A 20932-nucleotide genomic window follows, 5' to 3' on the forward strand; every position below is an offset into this window, starting at 1 on the left:
GGACAAGAAGTACATTCTTCGCGTTATCAACACCTCTGTAGACACAACTTGGATCTTTAGCATTGACAACCACAACTTCACCGTCATGTCGACAGACTTTGTCCCCATCCACCCATATGAAGTAGACCACATCGTCATCGGAATTGGTAAGTGACCCGAACCTGATAAAAAGTCATGAGTCTGACCATCAGGCCAACGTTACCACATTGTTCTTAATGCTACACCCACCAACACTACTATCCTTCCTGCATCACCTGATGGAAATTATTGGATCCGTACAGTAGGCGCGGATAGATGCAAGGGTTTCGAGCCTGGTAATGAGCCTGATGAGCGACAAGGTATACTTCGGTACAACGCCTCCAGTACCTTGGTACCTACGACATTCCGCCCAGCTTACAGCACAGCATGTCGTGACGAGAATTATACCATGCTTCAGCCGATCTTGCCCTGGAATGTTACACCCGTTGAGCTAGACAGTGAGTAAATTTGATTACTGGACATAGTAGCGCGTCTAACATGAAATAGATAAGAAAGGTCATTTTGACATAGGTCTCAAGACATACAAAGACAGACCAGAACAGGGCAATGCTTTTCAGTGGTGGGCGTTTGGAGAGACCCATTGTGGCTTAACTTTTCCAACCCGACTATTCTCAATCTCAACAATGATACATGGGATCCCAACTATGCTGTTGATCTTGTTGTTCCAGATTCCAAGAAGGATGAATGGATCTACATTGCCATCACTGCACCCCCAGCCCCGCTTGTCAACAGACCTGACAGGGTATTTGCACCTGTGGCTCATCCAGTAAGTCAACCCAAGATGATTTGAGAACTGCTGTTGACCATATGCCAGCTTCATCTCCACGGCCATGACTTTGCACTACTTGCACAAGGAACCAACTTTTCAGACCTCGACACAGGAAATGTTAAACTCAAGTGGGACAATCCGCCGCGACGTGATGTAGCACTCATCCCAGCAGGAGGCTATCTTGTTGTCGCGTTCAAGGCTGATAACCCTGGATCGTGGTTGTTCCATTGTCACATCGCATGGCATGCATCAAGTGGTCTGGCCATTCAGATTCTTGAACAGCAGGAAAGGCTCAAGTGGATGATGAATAATGATAGGATGAAGGAAGTGGAGAGAGTTTGCGAGAGGTGGAATGATTGGTTTGGAAATAAGAGTAATCTTTGGAACGCAGAACTCTTTCAAGATGATTCTGGAGTTTAGTTTGTAGGCAGTCCAATGCTAGAATTGAAGTTAGGTTATGTAGGTTGGTAAATATACACTAAAACCATGCTTTGCGTCTCCAGTATCATTCTCGTTTCATCATTCCTCATGACTCTCCAACTAATATCTCCTAAAACTCTCCGTTTTTGCTCATATGCGGCTAATCTTAGATAAGACGGAACCACTTAAAGTCATCGTCGGGTTGAACAGGCACGGTATGTCCAACTCCAGCAGCAGACACAGCAACAAACTTCGTTCCATCGCCGTAGATCATGGTGGTGTAGTTAGGTTGGGGAGTGTTTTGCTGGCTGCTGGTAAGAGAAACGCCATTAAGAGTGGACCACTCCTTGATCTGTTCCTGGAGGTTCTGAATGGTGACTAAGAAGTCGGCGGTACCGTGCCAAGTCTTGAAGCGAGGATAAGAGCCGCTGTAGCCAGGGTACATAGCCTTGACCTGGTTGGCCCACTCCTGTCCTGACTTGACAATCTTTCCGTCAGAGCATTTACGGTCTGAGCTGATGGGGCTGGATCCTGGAGATCCGGCCATGCATCCGGCGGCAACACCCGAGTAGCACGTGGCAGCAGCGAAACGGTCGGGGTATGTTGCGATGAGCACATTGGTCATCATGCATCCGGAGCTGGAACCAGTGACAAAAACTCTGTTGCGGTCGGCCTTGTACGTGTTGATGACATAGTCAACCATGCTGACGAGGACCTGGCTGTCACCCTGACCATCATGCTTGAGGGTCTTGGTGCTGGCGACATCCCAACAGTTAGAGTCCTTGGGCGAAGAAGGGTAGATGAGGATAACTCCGCGCTGGTCGGCAAGAGTTCTGTATCTGTTAGTCTGCTGGAAATAGCCCTGTCCATTTCCACCACAAGGGTGCAACTGAATTTCTTGTTAGCTCGAACGTTATAGCACCCTTACAATATTGTTGCTACGTACGGCGACAACAATTGCTGGGTTGGCAGGGAGGTTGCTCGGGATATAGGCTTGCATGGTCAGACGGGTGTCATAGGTTGGTCCAAAGTTGTTGATAGTCTGGAGCTGAGCCGCAACCAGGCCAGCACCCAGGACGAGCTGAGTCAACAGCTTGCGTGGGGAGAGAAAGTCAAGCATGACGAATACCCTGTTTTTGCTTCTGTTTGTTTGGAAGTGAAGTCGGTGCTTGTCAATCTCTTCTTGGAGTGTGCGATCTCAGCTTTATACTCCATGGCTGCTTTGACTATGGCTTCAAGTGAGGCGAGTTTCAAGTACCGAAATTAAATACCGCGAGATCCGGAGGAAGCATGTCCGCAAAGACCCCGCTTCCATTCTAACTGATAGTTTGATCAATTGTTCCAAGTATAAGTTTTTATTGACCGACAGTCCATAACGTTACATACGGATAAATAAAGTGGTACTGTAATATTATTTTTGTTTCATTTCGAGTAGGCCTAGGTTATAGATATATTACCCCGCAGTCTGGGAATAGTCATTTCATTTACGGATAAATCCAGAAGACGGAAGATCATCCTCCGCAGCCGACAGGATTAGAACAATTGACTTACGCCAGAATCAGTATCTTACCTGCTTTAATTGGCTTAAGTAGCAGACAGGGGAGGTTCTGTATCAAGCTATTGACGATGATATGAGGACTGAGTTTCACGTTTTATGTTGTAATTTTCCTGATATGTCCTCCTGTTGAACTAAAATGGCTGTTTTGAGAAATTGTAAACTGAACCCAGGTCAAGATCAGCCCACCAGGGGATTTTGAGATATACGTCATAACTTACTGACCAACTCGATGATAGTCAAAATCGATACGGTATTCGGATACCCTGTCAAGACTCCACATCATGTTACCAACTCTATGCAATCATGTTTCATTGTTTTGGGCTTCGCATTCACAACCTGTTCAAGACAATCAGTAGCAGCTTGACAGACTACACGCTATTATTATTTGGTGCTTTTGAGGCGTAAGTCCCGAAGTATACATTAAAAATCAACACAATACAGACTACACGCAACTGAACTAATAATCACAAGCGTAATTATTGACAACGTTTCAAGCAAAGTCCATCTATTAGCAATTCAAATGTACTATATATTAAATACTGTCGCTACTTCGTATCGCAGATCGCATCGACGGCCTGGTTAATCCAGTACTGGTTCATCTCACTCTCATTAGCCATTGTACTCCTTGCAAGCTCCTTTAGCTCCTCCATCCTTGTGTAGTCATCCAAACCAATTTCTTCCTTCAAGTACGGGTTGAAACGGATATACTTTGTATCCTTATGTTCCTCCCTCGCATTCAAATGCTTCATATGTCTCGAAAAGTCTTTGCCCTTGGCGTTGGTGTTTGTCGCAAAGTCCATCACCTTTGATGCGACGCCAACAACCTTGATCCATGATGGCTTGGCCTTGCCTGGACTTACATAGCCTGTGCCCAGACTGATAACACATGAGATCGGAGGTGCTGGTTCTGAAGGTTCCACGAGCTCGAAGCGGCTGTACCATAGTTGGTCGATGGGGTTGTTGTTCAGGAGACCGCCATCCCAGAATACAAGGTCAGGGTTGTCCTCAGGAAACTTGACTTCGGGGAAAAGGTAGGTGCGGCAGATGTAGCACGAGCAGCGATGCTGATGGTGAGCTTGTTACCGTGTTTGAGAAGAGCGTTGTTGGCTTTGGATTTGGTATAGATTGTGCTATCTTTATAAGATCGCATCAACATGGACTCGGCTCTGTTTTGAGCAGTGGTGCAGCAGAACCTATTCATGTCAGAAATATCCATAGAGCAATTTCTAGTCAAGTCAGTACTCACATTCGTGCACCTCCGTCATGCTGAAGAGGCGCATTTCCTTTGAGCTTCTTGTCGTTCTCATCTAGACCATACTTCTCGACGACCTCATCGATAGCTTTGCTCATAGACGCGGCATCAAAGCGACTGTCCTGAACCAAGGCTTTGCTGTTGTTGAAGATCCTCGAACCAGGTATCCAGCTAACATCCCTACCCCAGAACTTGGGGCTGAAGATGGTCTTGGCAATTCTGTCATACTCTTTGATAGTATCATCCACGGTCATGCGTAGTCGAAATAGCATGATACCCATGATACCACCAGTGCTTGTGCCGCCAGCAAGTTCGAAGTAATCGGCTGGGCGAGGAATCTCGGCCAGACGTTTCCGTTCTTGGACACGGCTCATGAGCTCTTTGAGGATTACGAGACCCATTATTCCTCGAACACCACCTCCATCGAGAGCGAGGAGGCGTTTGCCATTGGGGTGCCGTGTGAGAGCTTGGTAAACCATTGTAAAATAAATTGATGAGGGATTAATGAATTTCAAGATGAAAACGAAGATGAGTCTTTTCATATATACTTACCGTCCCAAATCCCACTTTCTAATTTCTTATCGATGCGACGTCACGACTGAGACTATCTCGAGACTATTGCGCCCTGCAGTTACTCTTTCCCATTTTAGGAATGCCGTCATGGCGATACCAGGGATGGGACGAGCTGAATTGGTCTTGGCCGGGCTGAATTATGCAAGTAGTGGCTATTTGCGGGTACACCCTTGCAGATCCGTCTTCAATCTAATGGGAAGAGAAACAATTTGCCGTTACAGCTTGAATTGTGCAAGGATGGTAAGACAAGTATATTCGACTTGGTCTCCATCGGCTTCGGGGTGTCCGTGCTACAGGACACGAATTTGAGACAATATCACCTCGTTGGGAATGGTATCTTCAGCCGCCTGGGAAGACTGCAGATAGGCATGTTGCATTCCCATCGTCAGCAAATATGACGATATGTGCAGAGTCAAAGCGCAGAGGGCCTCATATCATAAGCCAATTGATATGTCGGTGTATCAAACACTGTCAGACTGGGCCTTGATACGCAAGCCACTTGCGGTCATCTTTGCTTTTTCAAGTCATAGCGATAAGACAAAACGAGATATGATAGGAATTACGTTGAGGTTACAACATCTTTCGGAAATTTCTCGATGTCATCTAGCATTCAATGGAATCTGACTAGTGTGTTGAGTATGGGCGAAACTCCTCTCATCAATCAGTGTTTTCTATTGCTCAGCCTTCTCCCCATGTAGCCAAATCAATGGCACCATAGACTGCGCAGCTTTGGCGGCCAACTCACGAGCTTCAACTGATAAATCCTCGTTCCTTGATTCATCTTCAAATCTTCGTCGGGCAAATTCCTTCCGTGCAGTTTCCCAACGCGCTCGACCCTTGTATTTCTTCAAAGACCTATTCCAAGGCAAATCATTATCCCTCAAGGTGATAATTCTGTCCACTACTTGTATGTCCCTCTCGTCACGGGTGTCTGGATATCCCCAAAACTTCTTTGCCGGCGACGATAGTCCAAAGAGCCGCACAAGTCACGTCGTAACTCAGCACCTCACTGATAGGCGGCGCGGGGAATGGCCTGTAACCAGGAGAGGGAGTTTGCTCCAGAGCAGCGACACACGAGACTCCAATTCTGGAGAGATCGATTCCATTGGATGTGAGTCGAGCCAGGAGAGCGAAAAGGTTTTCGCATGCTCGTTGTTCTGGCCACAACCAACCAGCTCCACAACCACAAACATCGTTGAAAGTCTCTGACACTGAGATACCCAGAACTAATAAATCAGTCCACAATTTATCAGACTCCCAGATCCAACTTCTTTTCAGCGGAATTGTCATTGGTTCAGGAGGTGGTGGATTGGGACGCGCTTTGAAGGCTTTGACCAGATGAACCAGTTTCATCTGTTGCGCTTCATCAGAAAAGGGAATCCGTTTCGATGCATGAAGGATCGAAAACCATAGTTGCCACAACTGGGCTTCTGTTGATTTTTCTGGGTCAAAGTCTTCTTGAGGTTCTGTGTAATCCTCTTCAGGTCCCCAAAGTTCAAGCGCTTTCTCGGGACTGTGAAAACCTCGTTGTGTCCGAGCGCATGCCTCCTGCTCGAAATATTGTCGACCGAAATCAGCAGTCGAGTAGGCTTCATCTATTGGTCTCGCGATGATGTCTACTGTCTCTGCAATATCCAGCGTTCCATTTAGGTATTTGTCAAGGATCGCCGTGCTGCCAGAGAACCATCCTCTAATCTTGGCCAAATGATCAATCTTGGCTCCAAAATCGAGTTCGTCATTGTCTGCTACTGCTTTAGCAGACTCGTGCTTTTGCAATTCCATTTCTCTCCGCGATTGAGCCAACGCTGCGTATTTTGCCTTGTTTCGTTTTTGTTGCGATGGCCTGTTCTTTGGCATTTTCCGTGATTGAACAGGGTCGGTGTTGGCGAGACTGTAAGCAAGAGATGGGCGTGATCAGCATTAAGTAGGGTAGCTGGGTAGTCATGGAATGTGGAGCGAAGGATGTGGCTGAGCCTCATTATTCCCGGCCTAAGAGTCATTTACCGGTGGGCTGACAACTGTGGCGATGATTCGGAAGGATATGATCAGCAACGAGCTAATAAAACACTGGGCAAAATTGCCAAATTGTCATTCTGCAAATATCAGCGTACTATGCTTCTTGCGTCATGTAGTAAGGATGCATTTTGATGAAGTAGGAGTTACCACAAACGAATCTATTATTCAATACCCTATACAGAAACCACTTGAATATAAGAAATTTGATACCCTGTGTAACCCTGGCCATCCATGTAGCATCTTGAATAACTGTTACCTGCACCATTACCAAGCGCTGTTTGCATGTCCAAAACTGGGCAAAATGGTTGGTATCGAAGTTGCATTGGAGATATCGATATCCTTCCCCTTGGAGGACCTTGCATATTAAGGCTGGGGCACCTCTACCTTGTATCATCACAGCACCATAGGGGTTACCACTTCCGGGAAAGTAAGTAAACGAAGCAGCCAGACAGCGCTGCCTGGCCCATTGAGCGCTTTGACTTCGTTACTTTATGTATGGTATAAATCTGAGAGGCCGCATCGGAGGTGAACTTCATGTAAAAGCTAGTACTGCTGCCTTGGTTGGACTCCAAGGATGATAGGCCTAATCCGCCTGCTAGGGCAGGATCTGTGCTACCAACGGCAACTAATTTTACTGTCTCCAGTGGCGAGGCTGTTTCGGTCTTTGTAGTGGTCTCTGTGACAGTCTTTGTAGCAACAGTAACCTCGTCGATGATGAAATCGAGCGTCTTGGTGACTTCTTCAGTACTGTAGGTCTTGTAGACAGTTGTGGTCTTTACTGTCTGGGTGACCCAGGCGGTGTTAACCGTTGTGCGAACGGTGGTGGCGCGTGGGATCTTGACGCGAACGATATTGGATACGATGGTAACGCGAGGCGCGGTAACCGTCTTGGCAGTGACACCAATACGTGAGCAAGCTGACGAGTATTGAGCAGAGTTGGTGCATAGGTTGTCAAGGTATTCAGGGATGCGAGGTACCGAGCGTTTGCGCTTGATGGTCGGGGCAGGATCAGCGGCCTCAGTTGTGATCGTCGTCGTGGTCTGCTCTGTCACGGTCTTGGTTTGCTCCACAGTTCGCGTGACGACGATGTTATCCGTCACGGTCTGTATGACAGAGTTGACACTGGTGGCGGTGGCGGGCGAGGTGCTCGTAACCGTGATTGACTTGGTAACGGTCGGAGTCTTTCTGGTAATTGTCGACGTTTTGTAAATGGTACTTTACGCATGTCATCAGTGTTTGCAGTAACAAATTTGGGCTTAGCGATCTTACGACTTCTTGGGAGTCACTGTCGTAAGCAGAAATGACTTGCAGTCAATGGTTCGCTGTTTGATGTTGGGCTTCGCAATAGCTACCAAGGGAGAGTTTGTCAGTATATGAGATCAGTTCGACCATGGGAAACATACCAGTATAACAAGCATCTGGAGGACTATTACCCGGGTTCGGGTAAGCTGCGTCGACAGCTACGACAATCATGCCCAAGGTGAGTGTACTAAAGAACTTCATCTTTACAGATCTTTATTCCGTTAGAGAGACGATGGAAAATGCCAACATCAGATTTGGGATCGCGAAAGAAGTTATTTAATAGCATTTAGCTGGAGTCTCCCCTGACATCGTGATTGATGGATGAGCTGACAGTTTCGACACTATTGATGTAATAATTGGGTTTATTGAATTCGCTTCAGGGTCCTCAGCATCTAGAACATCTTCTTGGCCAATCATGAAAGGGTAATGGAGGAATTTCCACTAATGGCGCGCTACTGAACTGACCGCCACAGGGTACTCACGGGCCATACGTACCGCGAAGTCTGGACTCAATAATTGTATTTCGGATAGTTATTCATCAAGCTTGGTGTTCATTCACGGAAAACTTCTGATCAAATTTTTATCTTTCACAGATTGTAGAATTCTGAAGAAAGTCCAGAACTTTTGTAGAATGACCAAGAAGATTTCATGAGTAGAAAACATGTGAGAAGAATAGCTATTCAATTTATCCTAAATACTATCAAAGCTCCGAGTTATGCCTTCGAGTCGGGTTTCCTTTAATCTCAACTAGTATGTCTTGCGTAGCCAACGATCCAACGATGATATTCCTATAAAGGTATATAGAGAGTATATTCAAGAATTTGACCAAGTAGTAGACTCCATCCAAATCTGTCATTTTAACTGTAAGTATTCCGTTCCTTGCATAATTCAAGTTATCTCGACGTTGTTAATCTAAATTCTGAGTGCAAATACCTTCACATCAGGTGACTGCTTCTTCCATATACATCAGCCTAAGAACCATCTGACAGTCCAGTACTGGACGAGCCAGATACCAAAGAAGACGCAAACGGCCAAGAAAGCTAGGATGTAAATGGCAACCATTGTAGCGTCTTCCATATGAACGCGGATCATTCGCGGAATCTGCCATGTGTAGTAGTAGTCTTGCCTGGCTCGGCCACCGGTAGACATGTCTTGATAGGGCTGACGACGTGTAACAAGTTGAACAATGTAATTTCTGAAGGTCATTTCGTCGCCAACAGCGGAACAAGCTCGACGAGTACGGTGATAGACGTCAACGACCAAGAATGCGAGGATAGCAAGTACGAAGATGGCTGCGGACAAGGCAGACATAGCCATTTTCTAACTCTAACATTAGTAGAGGATTTAAAGATGGGGTAATAAAAGCATACCATAAGTCGAGACTGTTGACCAGTAGACATGATGAAATGTCAGGAATAGAAAAATGTCAGTTAAAAATGTGATTAAAAAGAGACAAAGTGAAATGAATAATTATAATTAAATCACAAGATAATTTATATTCTACAAACACAAAGCTTCTAATACTCACATAGGAACGTACTCAAACGGTAGAATCCTCTGATTCGTCAGTAAGAAAAGGGCATTTAGCATCAACCCAATCATCGTCGTTTCAATCTACAACTACATAAAGACTGTGTAACCACTCTTTCACGCGGACTGATAATTATGCCGATACATGCTGATTGGTCTAGTTATATAGGGCTCGCCAGGAATCATCAGGCTCTCGCTGACGTCTGCCGCGCAAAATTTCTAACCATCTTTCTTCTTCATCATCAATGCCACAATGGAACGACATCAACAAAGTCCACGAATTCCAGAATCGGTATGGAAAGTGCACGAGGACACGATACAGCGCGTATACATGACCGAGAAGCAGAACCTTGAAACACTCATGGAGGGTATGGCTGCTATACATAACTTTGACGCATCGTAAGTTAATGACTTATTGCAACCCTTTCATTCAAAAGGTCGCACAAGTAACAATCGAAAGGAAGAAACAGTATCGAGGAATATTCCAAAAGTGGGGATTCAATAAGAACAACTTATTAAACGACATTCCTGGAAATGACCGAAGGAGAGCAGCACAAGCGCTACCGAAACGCCTGGTTCAGGAGCCATTTCTAATTGTAATATGTTGTCAGCCTAGCCCTCCCGAGTTTAGGTGGTCTACCGAAGAAGAGAGACAACTATGGAGAATCAAAGTTGCCACAGATACTATAATCAAAGGTTCTTTCGGGTCTACTTCTTGTAAATGGACCTTAGACAACTTCTCTTTCTTTGCTTCGCCCATCGGATTATCCTTATCATATGAATGGCAATCACTCGAGTCCCTATGTACAGCCATTGCGGATATGTCGGGGTCTGGTGTTCAATCACATGGCAGGGGATCTATTGAACTTCTTCTCCAGCGGACAGAGGGCTTGAAGGAGACATTGAGCCCCGAATACTTTGTAGTTCAACTTGCTTACATATGGAGGATATGCCTCAACCTCACTAAGACACGGCTGCCTTTACCTCGCTATACTATACCCGACTCACAACACCCCATTTCGATTCACCCACTCGCTCCGAGTTTCCTTTACCGGCTGGATCAACAAATGCAAACCAATTTCCGCGAAGGGGATCCTGCACGTCAAGTTATATCTTCTCTCCTCGTCATCTTGCGGATTTCACCTCACAGATTTAAATCAGCTCTGAAACTCGCGTACCGCATGTCCATCAAGGTTTTGAGAATACATTAGGACCCAGTCACACGATGGTGGTCAAGATGTGGTCTCACTATAGCAGAGTCTGCGGACAGACAGTTGAGTTCAAATTCGAGAACGAAGATGATGTTATAACATACATCAATACTTACATAAAGAGCAACCCCGATCTCGACACACCACACACGCTTTGCCATGCGTCAGGACTGATAGAAATGCTGTCTTTGGAGTCCAGCCACCAATTCAAAAACTTCAGCAAGTACTTTGCCATGCCGCCCAAAGAAGAAGACTTAAGTCGACTGGAAGATTTTGCGATATACTTGAGAGAAAAGCTGTGGAGAAATTGCAGGTTCTCGGAGGATTGAAAGATACCCTAGCAGTCGACGTCTTGGTCTATGCAACCAAGCTGCTAGCCTTGAAACTTTACAAACGTTGGAGACCGGATTACAGCATTCGGCTTCTTGATGAAGCCATAGAACTTCTGCAACGCGGGGGCACCTCATACTTTTGTCGAAGGAAAGACTGCACCTCCTGGTTAGTCAAAGGAAATATAAGGATGTGGAACTTGAGAAAGTTCGCCTCTCCGCTATTAGGCATGCATTTCCAATGTCAAGGCGAATTAGATCAAGGGGAGCAGGGGCATAACGAAGGCAGAAAACGCAAGATACTTGAGACAGCAGGATATGGAAGCAAGGAAGGAGATGTATCACTATTTGGTCGAGCTTTGTCGAGAGGTACAACAAATAGACAGTCGGATATAGTGTTACTTTAACAGCAGTTTGACCTTCCGAGAATTTGCCATATAACCTAAGAGTCAAGTTACCTTCTCAGTATGAAGTTAGTTATTATTGTTTTGTTTAAATTAGGGGTCTAAAAGTGGTCTTGTCTTTGTGTTAAAGGAAGGATAAGTGGGTTGTATAGCAGGTCTGTCTAACAGTGCTTTTATATTTGTGTAAGATTAAGGTTGCTCTAAGAGCCCTATTTTTCATAACGAAGCTGTATCTATCGATTTCGCATTAGACTTCGAGGGATATCTATATTAAGTTTTATTTAGATTAAAGTTTATTATTCTAGAGCATCTTGTTTCTTTATAAACTAATAGAAAGTTTAAAAGATATTACTAGAGTATTATCTGTATTCTTTTATTAGCTAACTAGTATTAACTATTATTTATATTTCCTTTTAATAGAATCTTTTCCCTTTCTTATCTTTATTAATACAATAGGCTTAATAGGAGCTAATATTCTATTTTAACCTATTAAAAACCCTTATACCTTATTATATATATTATAAATTAAAACCCCACTAGTAATTATTATATCCTATTTATTATAATCCTAGAAAAGTAAAAGTATCCTTTTTATACTAAATAATCTTAAATATAAGAATAGATTCTAGGGTTAAGTTATATATAGAGTCCCTATTTTTATTATTATTAATATTAACGTACATGATAAGCGGGTGCAACAGACAAGCGAGTGCAACAAAAAATCCCGCAATTTACATCTTCTCAACTTAATCAATTAATTTTCAACCACCAAATATGCCAGACCCAAATATTGAGGCTAGGATTCTTCTTGCACTTCGTGCCCTTCAAAATGACCCAAAATTAAGTCTCCGACGCGCCGCAGGCATCTACCAGGTCCGTTATTGGACTTTATATCGCCGACAGAAGGGTATCCTTTCTACGCGTGATTCTATCCCAAAATCACGCAAACTATCTGATCTAGAAGAACAGATCATAGTTCAGTTCATTCTCGATCTGGATTCGCGAGGGTTTCCCCGCGACTGCGTTGTGTTGAGGAGATGGCTAACCGATTGCTCGCCGACCGCGAGACGCCGCCTGTCGGCAAGCGCTGGGCCTCTAACTTCGTCAAGCGACACAAAGACCTCAAGACGCATTTCCCCGTAAATATGACTACCAGAGAGCCAAATGTGAAGATCCGACCATTATTCGCAACTGGTTTAGGCTCGTAGCAAATGTAATTGCGAAGTATGGCATCCGACCTGATGAAATCTACAACTTTGACGAGACTGGCTTTATGATGGGCGTTATTGCGAGCGGAATGGTCGTCACAGGTGCTGAAAGGCGTGGAAGACCAAAATCAGTGCAGCCTGGAAACCGGGAATGGATTACAGTCATTCAGGCGATCAATGCCGAGGGCCAAGCGATCCCGCCGTTCATCATAGGTGCGGGCCAATATCACCTCGCCCACTGGTACCGAGAAAGCAACCTCCCGGGCGATTGGGCTATTGCGACGAGTCCTAATGGCTGGACAGATAACGAGATAGTCCTCGAGTGGCTAAAGCACTTCGACCGGTGTACTACCAAGCAATCAAAGAATCGCTATCGTCTCCTGATCCTCGACGGACACCAAAGTCACCACTCGGTCGACTTTGAGAGATATTGCAAGGCAAATAAAATCATCACGCTTTGTATACCGCCTCATTCGTCTCATCTGCTGCAGCCTCTTGATGTCGGGTGCTTTGGCCTGCTTAAGAAGGCTTACGGGCGAGAAATCGAGCATTTGATCAGATGCTCCGTAACCCACATTTCCAAAACCGAGTTCTTGCCGGCTTTTTACACCGCCTACCAGGCCACAATGACAGAGAAAATATTAAAGCAGCCTTTAGAGGAGCCGGACTTGCTCCTCTCGACCCAGAAAGTGTAATCTCGAAGCTCGATGTGCAGCTGCGGACTCCAACGCCTGTGGAGGAGGTAGTTAGCCCCTCGACCCCTTGGGTCTCAAAGACCCCAAAGACTATCCTTGAAGCCGACTCTCAGCTTGAATATCTTGAAAAGAGAATCAAAAGGCATAAAAGTAGCTCTCCAGAGTCAATTCTAGAAGCATTGAGGTCTTCTTCCAAGGGAACAAAGATAGTTATGCATAAGGTTGCCTTATTAGAGGCCAGGGTCCAAGATCTTGAACAGGCAAATAAGATACTAAGCCGGCGGCGGAGGGCAAAAAGAACCCGGCTACAGAAAGGAGGGGTGATGACAGTAGAGGAAGGAAGGCAAGTAATTGATCAAACGGATGTTGATGCGCAGGCGGTGGCTGGACCATCGAGAAGTGGTGGTCAAGGAGGGCCTCCGCGAATGAAGGAAAGGCGCTGTGGAGCGTGCGGCAAGACAGGACATAATGCAAGGACCTGTCAGATACTTGTCGCTATGTCTATGGAAGAATATAGCGATTAATTTTACTTAATTAATAGTCTGTTGTGTTTTTATTGCTATTTCTATCTGAGATGTTGTGATGTTGTGTTGCACTCGCTTGTCTGTTGCACCCGCTTATCATGTACGTTATTTTTATTTTATTTTTAAGCTCTCACTGATCAAAGAAGCAGAAAATAGACACGGCGGAGGCGGATGTTGTCCTTCGCAGATTGAGCAACTTTTTTGATGCTCTTCATCTCTGCGTCTGTGCTTTCTGGTTTGTCTATCCACTTTCATGCTTTCATGGATCCATGATGTGTTTCACTTGGATGAATTGCATGCGTGTGACCCCAGTGACCGAGGTCGAACGAAGCGAGGCGCTGAAGAACTGGCGCCAGACCATGTAGATCGTCCAAGCTAGACTGAAGCTAGGCAAGTTACCCGGAATGACAGCACGCGCACCAGCACAGGGGTATTATGGCAGCCAGAATCTGTGTCAACAAAGCAAAACCAAAGCAGCCCAGCTGCCGAACTAAGAATGGCCTTGGCGAAGAGCTACCGAGGCTGTCGCTGGTTCTATGCTAGGCCTGTCAGCGGTCGCTGGTGGCATACCGGTATACTTCGCCAGCCAAGATTCCGCTTCTCGACTCTTGGCAGCTTTGCGGCGCAATGATTAGCCCGCTATTTTTGTGGTGAAGGTAGTTCAGCATAACACGATTCATTACGCTCGGCGGCTTATCTTGGCCGGTAGGGGTAGAGTGGCACAGTATGTAGCCTGTTATAATTGGACAGGTGCTGGGGTGTCGCATGAAAACAGGGGATATTTCAAGATTACGCACCGGAATGGCAGTACCTTCAAGGGGACAGGATTTGGACAAAACACAACATGAATACACCAATGTGCATCAATGGACCGAATACAGGCAGGGTCTGACAGTTATGGGCTTCAGGAAACGGGTCACAATTTGGACGATGCAAGGCAAGGAACAGCATGAGCATGGGCTTGGGGAGACGAGGACGAAAAAGTAGGCAAGGTATGTAAGCATGGATTAGAGACTGGGCTGTCTACCCTCGCATACCCTACAACTATGAAAGCTATCCACTCCGCAACAAGATGTGTTCAGGTACGATCTCTTGAGGTAACAGACGAAGATGTATGCGGCACGCGTTACGAGACAGATGCCTCCCAAAACGGGCTTTATGGATCATTCTGTCTAATGTCCCTCTCCATTGTCCTGCATAAATTCACTGGTGGTAGTCGGGCTGTGCTCGTGCACTTTAGCTTTATAACTTCTACCACAACCTTGGTGTGACCATGCTTCCTGGACGGCTCACATCGGCTCATCCACCATCTCAGTATGTAATGTTGATGTGACGAAGAATTCTGTTAATCTTTAATTTTCCTTCTAATCTCGTTCCCGACAGCATAGACATTGCCGATATATCTACGATGGCATTGCTACATGCCATGGTCCAAGCTTCGCGAACTAGCCGGGCCGCTCCGATGATGGAACATGGCCAATCTTGGAGAAAGAAAGCCATGTCGCAAAGGCCTGACTGTGACTGTAACGGACCGTATAAATGGAATTTTCTGATCGACCCAGAGCGATATGACGAGGATAATGGAGAGGGTAGGGATAGGCTTATTTAGGTAGGTAGGAATTGTTTCAGGCGGTAACAACGTGATTCAAGTGGCTGCGCTCAGCCTGACTAGTGGGTATATCAACCACCATTAGCACATAGTATGTACCAAGGGGTAATGTAATGGAAACTGTAAGCTGGCTCAAGCCCTAGTTACTAATGTAGCATTATGCACAAGCAATCTTGACAATATCAATAGCTCCCGTGAGGGGTGAGTGTAATGATACAACGGAGGTTTGGCCGCGGTATGTAAAAGGGAGCGGAGGGTCGACCTTGATTAAAATCAGAAACCGCTTTCCATATATTGATAATACAGTCTTTCGCAGACCTTCTACAACTATTCTTTTCGTCATTTAAGCTTGCGCCACCAGACATTCGAACGACTCGTGCCATGATGAGTTACCCGCAGTCCTCCAGCCTTCCATTCACTCCGGACATGGAACCTCCATGCCCATGCCAAAGGGATCCGTCGTCCAATATCGATTTGAGAAGTGCAGCGGCGAGCTCCAGCGCTCCTCCTCAATGTATTGATAATGCTTATCAATAGCGATTCTCATTCCAAACCCATGGAGTCACTCAAGACTCTTGCCAGTCCCGGCAGCTTGATACACTCTTAAGATTATACTCGGAATTGAAGATGGAAGTCACAAAGCTAAAGGACGACAACCGCAAGCTCAACCGACGGGTCCGACTTTGCGAGAAGTACAAATATTTTCAAAGCAATCGTAATCGGCCGTGCTTGCACACGAGGAGACTGTCATTGGCTATCAAAAGAGGAGGAGGAGACGTCCAAAGACGGATGGATCACCTCACTTGTCTTCACAAGTTATTCCTTGCACACCTACCATCGAGCATGTTGTGCATGAAAGCGGAATTTACCAGACGGACTCTGAGGATGAGGTCAACTAGGGTTCTTTTGTCATTTCATCGTCAGTCCAATATTATTTGCATCGGAAAACGTCATGAAAAGAAGCATGATCATTTTCGAACAACAAAACCGCGAATTAATTGAAATAAGATGGCTTCTTCCTTTACGAAACGCTCAGTTCTGGTCGATCATCTGGTTTACAATTGACACAAGGGGCCACTACTGCATCGGGTATCATTCGTATTGACTTATGCATATTTAAGTGTAGTTAGAGGACAAGATAGGTAGCTGTCAAGGAAGATAGAGTGAAACTGCGGGCGCACTCCTCGTCCATCATGAGGTTTTACCACGTTAAACTGTAATCGGTTTAATTCAGCATGCCATCCTTACAAATCCCATGGAGATCCTAACCTACACATATTGCAAGGTCCTCTAACAGAAAGCAGGATTCTGTACCTTGACTGCTGTTCTTATGACATGATGATCGAGCTTGACCTATTTAGTACGCCACAGGGAACATTGTAGGAACCACTGGAAAGACCTCAAGCTCAATGGCCAAATACAGGCTTAGTTCTTCTATCCTGGTATGCTTCCGTCTTCTTTGAACTTGGAAAGGTCCAGCTGCTCCACGCCATGCCTATCCAAAGGAAAGCCTTGTTGTTTCAATTCCTGAATCAGCCATAGCATATAGCCAGGGACGTGATCAAGAAAGTACCTTACTGCCCAGCGTCCTGCCAAGGCTGGGCAGTGCAAAGAATGACTGTGTACAAAGTCGAAACAGTGCAGCAGTCCAGGATGGCGACGGAGGCAAAGCCGGATGTTCTCCTCGAAGACTGAAGAACGTAGGACCTTGTTTAAGCGAAGATATACTCCTGTCTGGATCGTCGCACCCCAGCTGTGGAACAGGCCGGCGAGGCGTGTATCTGTGTAATCGATTGACAACACCATCTGAAGGAGAGCGTCTAGGAAATCGCTAAAATTCCTGGCAGGGAGTGATACGGTATTGCCATTCATTTGTCCATCTCGGTAAAGCAATTTCAGAAGTCGCTCCAGCGCAACGACTTGCCGGCTAGTCTGTACTGAAGACACCCGCTCCGTGGCAATCGAAAATGCAAGCTCCAGCATCCCGCCGAGCTCTAATGATTTCAACAAATGCGATGAGGCTGAGTCCAGCATCCAGAGGATAGAAAGGAAGGCGTTGTCACTGCAAAACCTCCGCATCGCAGGTAGTGCATGGGCGCCAAGTTCCAGTAAAGCTGTCATCACCGGCCCTTTCCTGTGACAGACAGCTAACGCCAGTGGAGTACATCCGTATCCAATTTCAGAATTGACATCTAATGCATTCCGCTCCACCATGACTCTTAACAGGTATGTCATGCCTTCTCGTATAGCGGCTTGGAATGCTTCCAAGTCGGGAGGACGCAAGCCTCTCGAAGCACCTCGCCGGACTATGAGCACGGCTGTCAGTTCCTGGTGATTGAGGATGGCTTCCATAAGCGGTGTTCTCCTGGAGAGGTCTATACCCTCTTTGTCGTCGATATCAAGACCATGGTTGATAAGATAGGCGACAATATCGTCCAGCCCTCTCCGTGCTGCTAGATGAAGTGGCGAATAGAGAGTTGCGTCGATGCGGTGAAAGGATAGTGGATGCCATTTTTGAGCATCTTGACATTTTGTAAAGGCAGCTCCACCCTCCTTCGCCGCCTCAAGGATCCTCAGCGCATCGCGCCGGTCTCGGCAGTAGACGATAGAGTAAAAGACGGACGAGGATCTGTGGTTGATCACGTCGTTTCTGTAAAGTATGGGTTTGCAAATGTTGTAGAGCACGCGACACGACCGGGCTAGTGAGGCCTGGGCACCGAGAGAGCATAACTCGGTGATCATGCAAATAAGCTCCGACGGTAATAAGGAAATCATGTCAGATCAGCTACCCCGCGCCTCCTCGTAGCTGACCTACCGAAGATCTGTTTTTCTTCTTCTTCTTCTTCTTCTTCTTCTTTTCTTCTTTTCTTGTTCGGAAATTCTAGAAGCTGCACGTAACTGCTGCGAACTTTGGGAATGGAGACAGCCAACGCATGAAGATATCCATGTCACACCCGAGAACAAAGAGACTGCGATGTAGACAAAGGTTTCAATTACCAAACATTTATTCAAAATAGACACGTACGATTATGGTTGTACGATCAATCCCAGTATAGACCAGAAAACCCCAAACAGGACGTTAATCTTCAAGATTCGCTCGCTACATAGCATGTTTGTCGTCAGAATGTTGATATTCTCGTAACTTTCGAATTGAGCGTCTAAATGCCTTTTCTATCCTTTTGTCCGAATGACATTTAAAATACGTGAACGCAGCGAGGCCTTGGCCAAAATAAGTCTCGGCTGAGTGATTGCTAATGTCAGGTTGTTCAAGTTTTAAAACGTTCTTGTTATGCTAACCAAGCCCTAGCATCAGGAGTGTAGTACAGAGTGGTGCGAGTTCAGCGTCAGTAACTTGTTATTGTAGTTTTATTGAGAGTGCCCCAAAATGGACTAAACGTGGCGCATGCCCCGCGTACTGCCGACGATGGGATGATCCCTGCCCTTCGTACTCACTAACAGCATTTAGATGGGTATCAGTGATCCCAAGTGAATTTGAACTCCATGCATGACCGGAAGAAATGATGCGGATAGTTCGAGCTGGCTCTTATGAAAAGGGAGTAGTTGTAAGTCGATTATACTACGGATCTTTGAAGCCCGGACGCCGAAATAACTGGACTCTGTTATGTCTGATACCTGGCGGGGTCGATTTCGACTCTGGCTGTGTACATGGCATGCGCCACGCTTAGTCCGTTTTGGGGTACTTCCATTAAAACTAGAAACTACTGACGCTGGACCCGCACCACCCTGTATTAATTTAGTTGGATGTCATGTTTGTCATGACAGGCGTTGATAAACCAGAGCCAGAACTTGATGCACTGCCATAAAGTGCTACCTTGCCTGAACGTATAACTAAGCACCAATCAGAAATTCAAATCTACCCCATGTAAAACGGGGCAAGACAAATCAATTGAACAACAAACAACTGATTTCGGACTGTAGGACTACGTACCTAAGTCCCAAAACCGACATCCCATCAATACTGGAGTCCAATCTAAAGTTTTGTACTGCCCGTCCTTGTCTTACACTCCAAGTAAGAGCCTTTAACGGCCCACATAACATGCCGGAATCGATATCGGAGCATTCTAAATTTTGTCGACTCTTTCACCTATCGTAAGTGATCTTTCTTATTCTCATTCAAATTTCAACTGGCGGATGACGTCATCAATGTTTCCTTATTATATGAGTGTGCACCATGCCTGCGTCAGTTCCCTTCTTTAACTAACCTTCATGTCTTAGATCGCGGCTACTACAGTTTTATTACATACACTACCTGCCAGAAAACTCCCCACCACCATTTGACGCCAAGTACCTCATTTCTTCTTCCCGTCCAGTCCGACAACAACGATGACTGAGTCGCAAGCGCTAGATTTGCCAACATTTCTAGGGTTGGAAGAAAGAATAGAAGCCAATCCGTGGCCTAGTGCTTGTCAAGCCTTCAAAACAATCTCGATTTCGTACGATGACTCAGTAGGCGAGGATGCAGAAATAGATAGTGCTCATCTGTCGACGTCGTCTCTCCCGCAGTGCTATAGTCGCTTAGTCGAGTCGAAGAACGCAATTACGCAAGCAGAACACCAGTTGCGTTTGGCCGCTTTCGAACATCGGGTTGATGGGGTCATGCTAGCCATGGAATACAACGAGAAGCTAAACGGTGCTTATGAAAAATACCAGCGAGAATTGAAAGGCGCGGACGCCAAACACACCGACGACTACGACTGTCTTCAATCTGACACAGTCATCGATGAGATAATACAGGAAGGCTTTCTTTCAACGCCGTTTGACGATTATTCAGTCGAGGAAGTGGAATTCTTGAGAGAAAAGCTACCTGCGTCGATTGGTTTGGGCCAATTTTTCCTGAAACTGATTGCGGAATTCGGTTGGGGTGCGATGGTAGTTCCAGGTCTCTTCATTGAGCTGGACGAGTAAGTTACGAGTCGGAATTATACAATATGCCAATACTGACTACATCTTCTAAAGCTTGAAGGAGGATTGGACGGGGGAGCTTGATGAGATCATGGAATTGATCCACTATCATTACGGCACCAAAGCCTGGAGAAAAGAGCTGCTTGATATATCCCCCACGGTCTTTACATTGATAACGCAGGGAATTCCCGAGGGCCAAACGCTGAAGATCCTCACTGTGCCAGATGGGGGTGAGACCGGACTGGCAGACTCGCCGCTGAGCGAATGGTTTCGCTTCATTCCAATCACCAACGGAAGGCCATATAGGGCACCTGAGAGCCGATTCTTGCCACGAGAAGAGAGCATACTGCGACGAGTACCTTGCCCAGCCTCTACAATCCCTGAGTTGGAAGGCCAAAAATACTTCAAGTGTTTTCACAGCAATTTGACGACGGTCTCGCAACGCCTGAGACCCTCACCCCTAACCTACTCTTCTATTCTTAATTGTCGCGTACCCCTGGCCACTACCCATACATATACCTATACGCACACATGGTCTGGTGTGTATTGGTATTCGTCGGGGATGAGGTA

At 46.0% G+C, this 20932-nt stretch overlaps 8 protein-coding genes across 8 annotated transcripts; 3 read left to right on the forward strand and 5 right to left on the reverse strand.

Moving 5' to 3' along the window:
* Nucleotides 1–10: 10 nt before the first annotated feature.
* Nucleotides 11–1228, forward strand: FPOAC1_014063 (uncharacterized protein; the record flags this gene model as incomplete). Its single annotated transcript, XM_044858387.1, has 5 exons — nucleotides 11–146; nucleotides 192–476; nucleotides 526–534; nucleotides 582–805; nucleotides 854–1228. Coding segments are annotated over 5 exons (1029 nt in total), but the record flags the coding sequence as incomplete, so codon positions are not given.
* A 166-nt stretch (nucleotides 1229–1394) lies between these two features.
* On the reverse strand, nucleotides 1395–2348 carry FPOAC1_014064 (uncharacterized protein; the record flags this gene model as incomplete). The annotated part of the gene is made up of 2 exons (XM_044858388.1): nucleotides 1395–2117; nucleotides 2175–2348. The coding sequence occupies 2 exons, from the start codon at nucleotides 2346–2348 to the stop codon at nucleotides 1395–1397; spliced, it is 897 nt and encodes a 298-aa protein (XP_044700598.1).
* A 983-nt stretch (nucleotides 2349–3331) lies between these two features.
* On the reverse strand, nucleotides 3332–4517 carry FPOAC1_014065 (uncharacterized protein; the record flags this gene model as incomplete). Its single annotated transcript, XM_044858389.1, has 3 exons — nucleotides 3332–3719; nucleotides 3776–3979; nucleotides 4033–4517. 3 exons carry the CDS (start codon nucleotides 4515–4517, stop codon nucleotides 3332–3334), a joined length of 1077 nt encoding a protein of 358 aa, XP_044700599.1.
* A 1015-nt stretch (nucleotides 4518–5532) lies between these two features.
* FPOAC1_014066 (uncharacterized protein) lies at nucleotides 5533–8130 on the reverse strand (the record flags this gene model as incomplete). Its single annotated transcript, XM_044858390.1, has 4 exons — nucleotides 5533–6502; nucleotides 7078–7842; nucleotides 7897–7975; nucleotides 8031–8130. 4 exons carry the CDS (start codon nucleotides 8128–8130, stop codon nucleotides 5533–5535), a joined length of 1914 nt encoding a protein of 637 aa, XP_044700600.1.
* A 765-nt stretch (nucleotides 8131–8895) lies between these two features.
* On the reverse strand, nucleotides 8896–9329 carry FPOAC1_014067 (uncharacterized protein; the record flags this gene model as incomplete). The annotated part of the gene is made up of 2 exons (XM_044858391.1): nucleotides 8896–9249; nucleotides 9300–9329. The coding sequence occupies 2 exons, from the start codon at nucleotides 9327–9329 to the stop codon at nucleotides 8896–8898; spliced, it is 384 nt and encodes a 127-aa protein (XP_044700601.1).
* A 383-nt stretch (nucleotides 9330–9712) lies between these two features.
* FPOAC1_014068 (uncharacterized protein) lies at nucleotides 9713–10670 on the forward strand (the record flags this gene model as incomplete). The annotated part of the gene is made up of 2 exons (XM_044858392.1): nucleotides 9713–9858; nucleotides 9920–10670. The coding sequence occupies 2 exons, from the start codon at nucleotides 9713–9715 to the stop codon at nucleotides 10668–10670; spliced, it is 897 nt and encodes a 298-aa protein (XP_044700602.1).
* Nucleotides 10671–16873: 6203 nt separating this feature from the next.
* On the reverse strand, nucleotides 16874–18181 carry FPOAC1_014069 (uncharacterized protein; the record flags this gene model as incomplete). Its single annotated transcript, XM_044858393.1, has 1 exon — nucleotides 16874–18181. The coding sequence occupies one exon, from the start codon at nucleotides 18179–18181 to the stop codon at nucleotides 16874–16876; it is 1308 nt and encodes a 435-aa protein (XP_044700603.1).
* Nucleotides 18182–19783: 1602 nt separating this feature from the next.
* On the forward strand, nucleotides 19784–20845 carry FPOAC1_014070 (uncharacterized protein; the record flags this gene model as incomplete). The annotated part of the gene is made up of 3 exons (XM_044858394.1): nucleotides 19784–20361; nucleotides 20417–20717; nucleotides 20783–20845. The coding sequence occupies 3 exons, from the start codon at nucleotides 19784–19786 to the stop codon at nucleotides 20843–20845; spliced, it is 942 nt and encodes a 313-aa protein (XP_044700604.1).
* Nucleotides 20846–20932: the final 87 nt, after the last annotated feature.

Source organism: Fusarium poae (genome assembly GCF_019609905.1).
Source record: "Fusarium poae strain DAOMC 252244 chromosome Unknown contig_7, whole genome shotgun sequence".
Lineage (NCBI taxonomy): Eukaryota > Fungi > Ascomycota > Sordariomycetes > Hypocreales > Nectriaceae > Fusarium > Fusarium poae.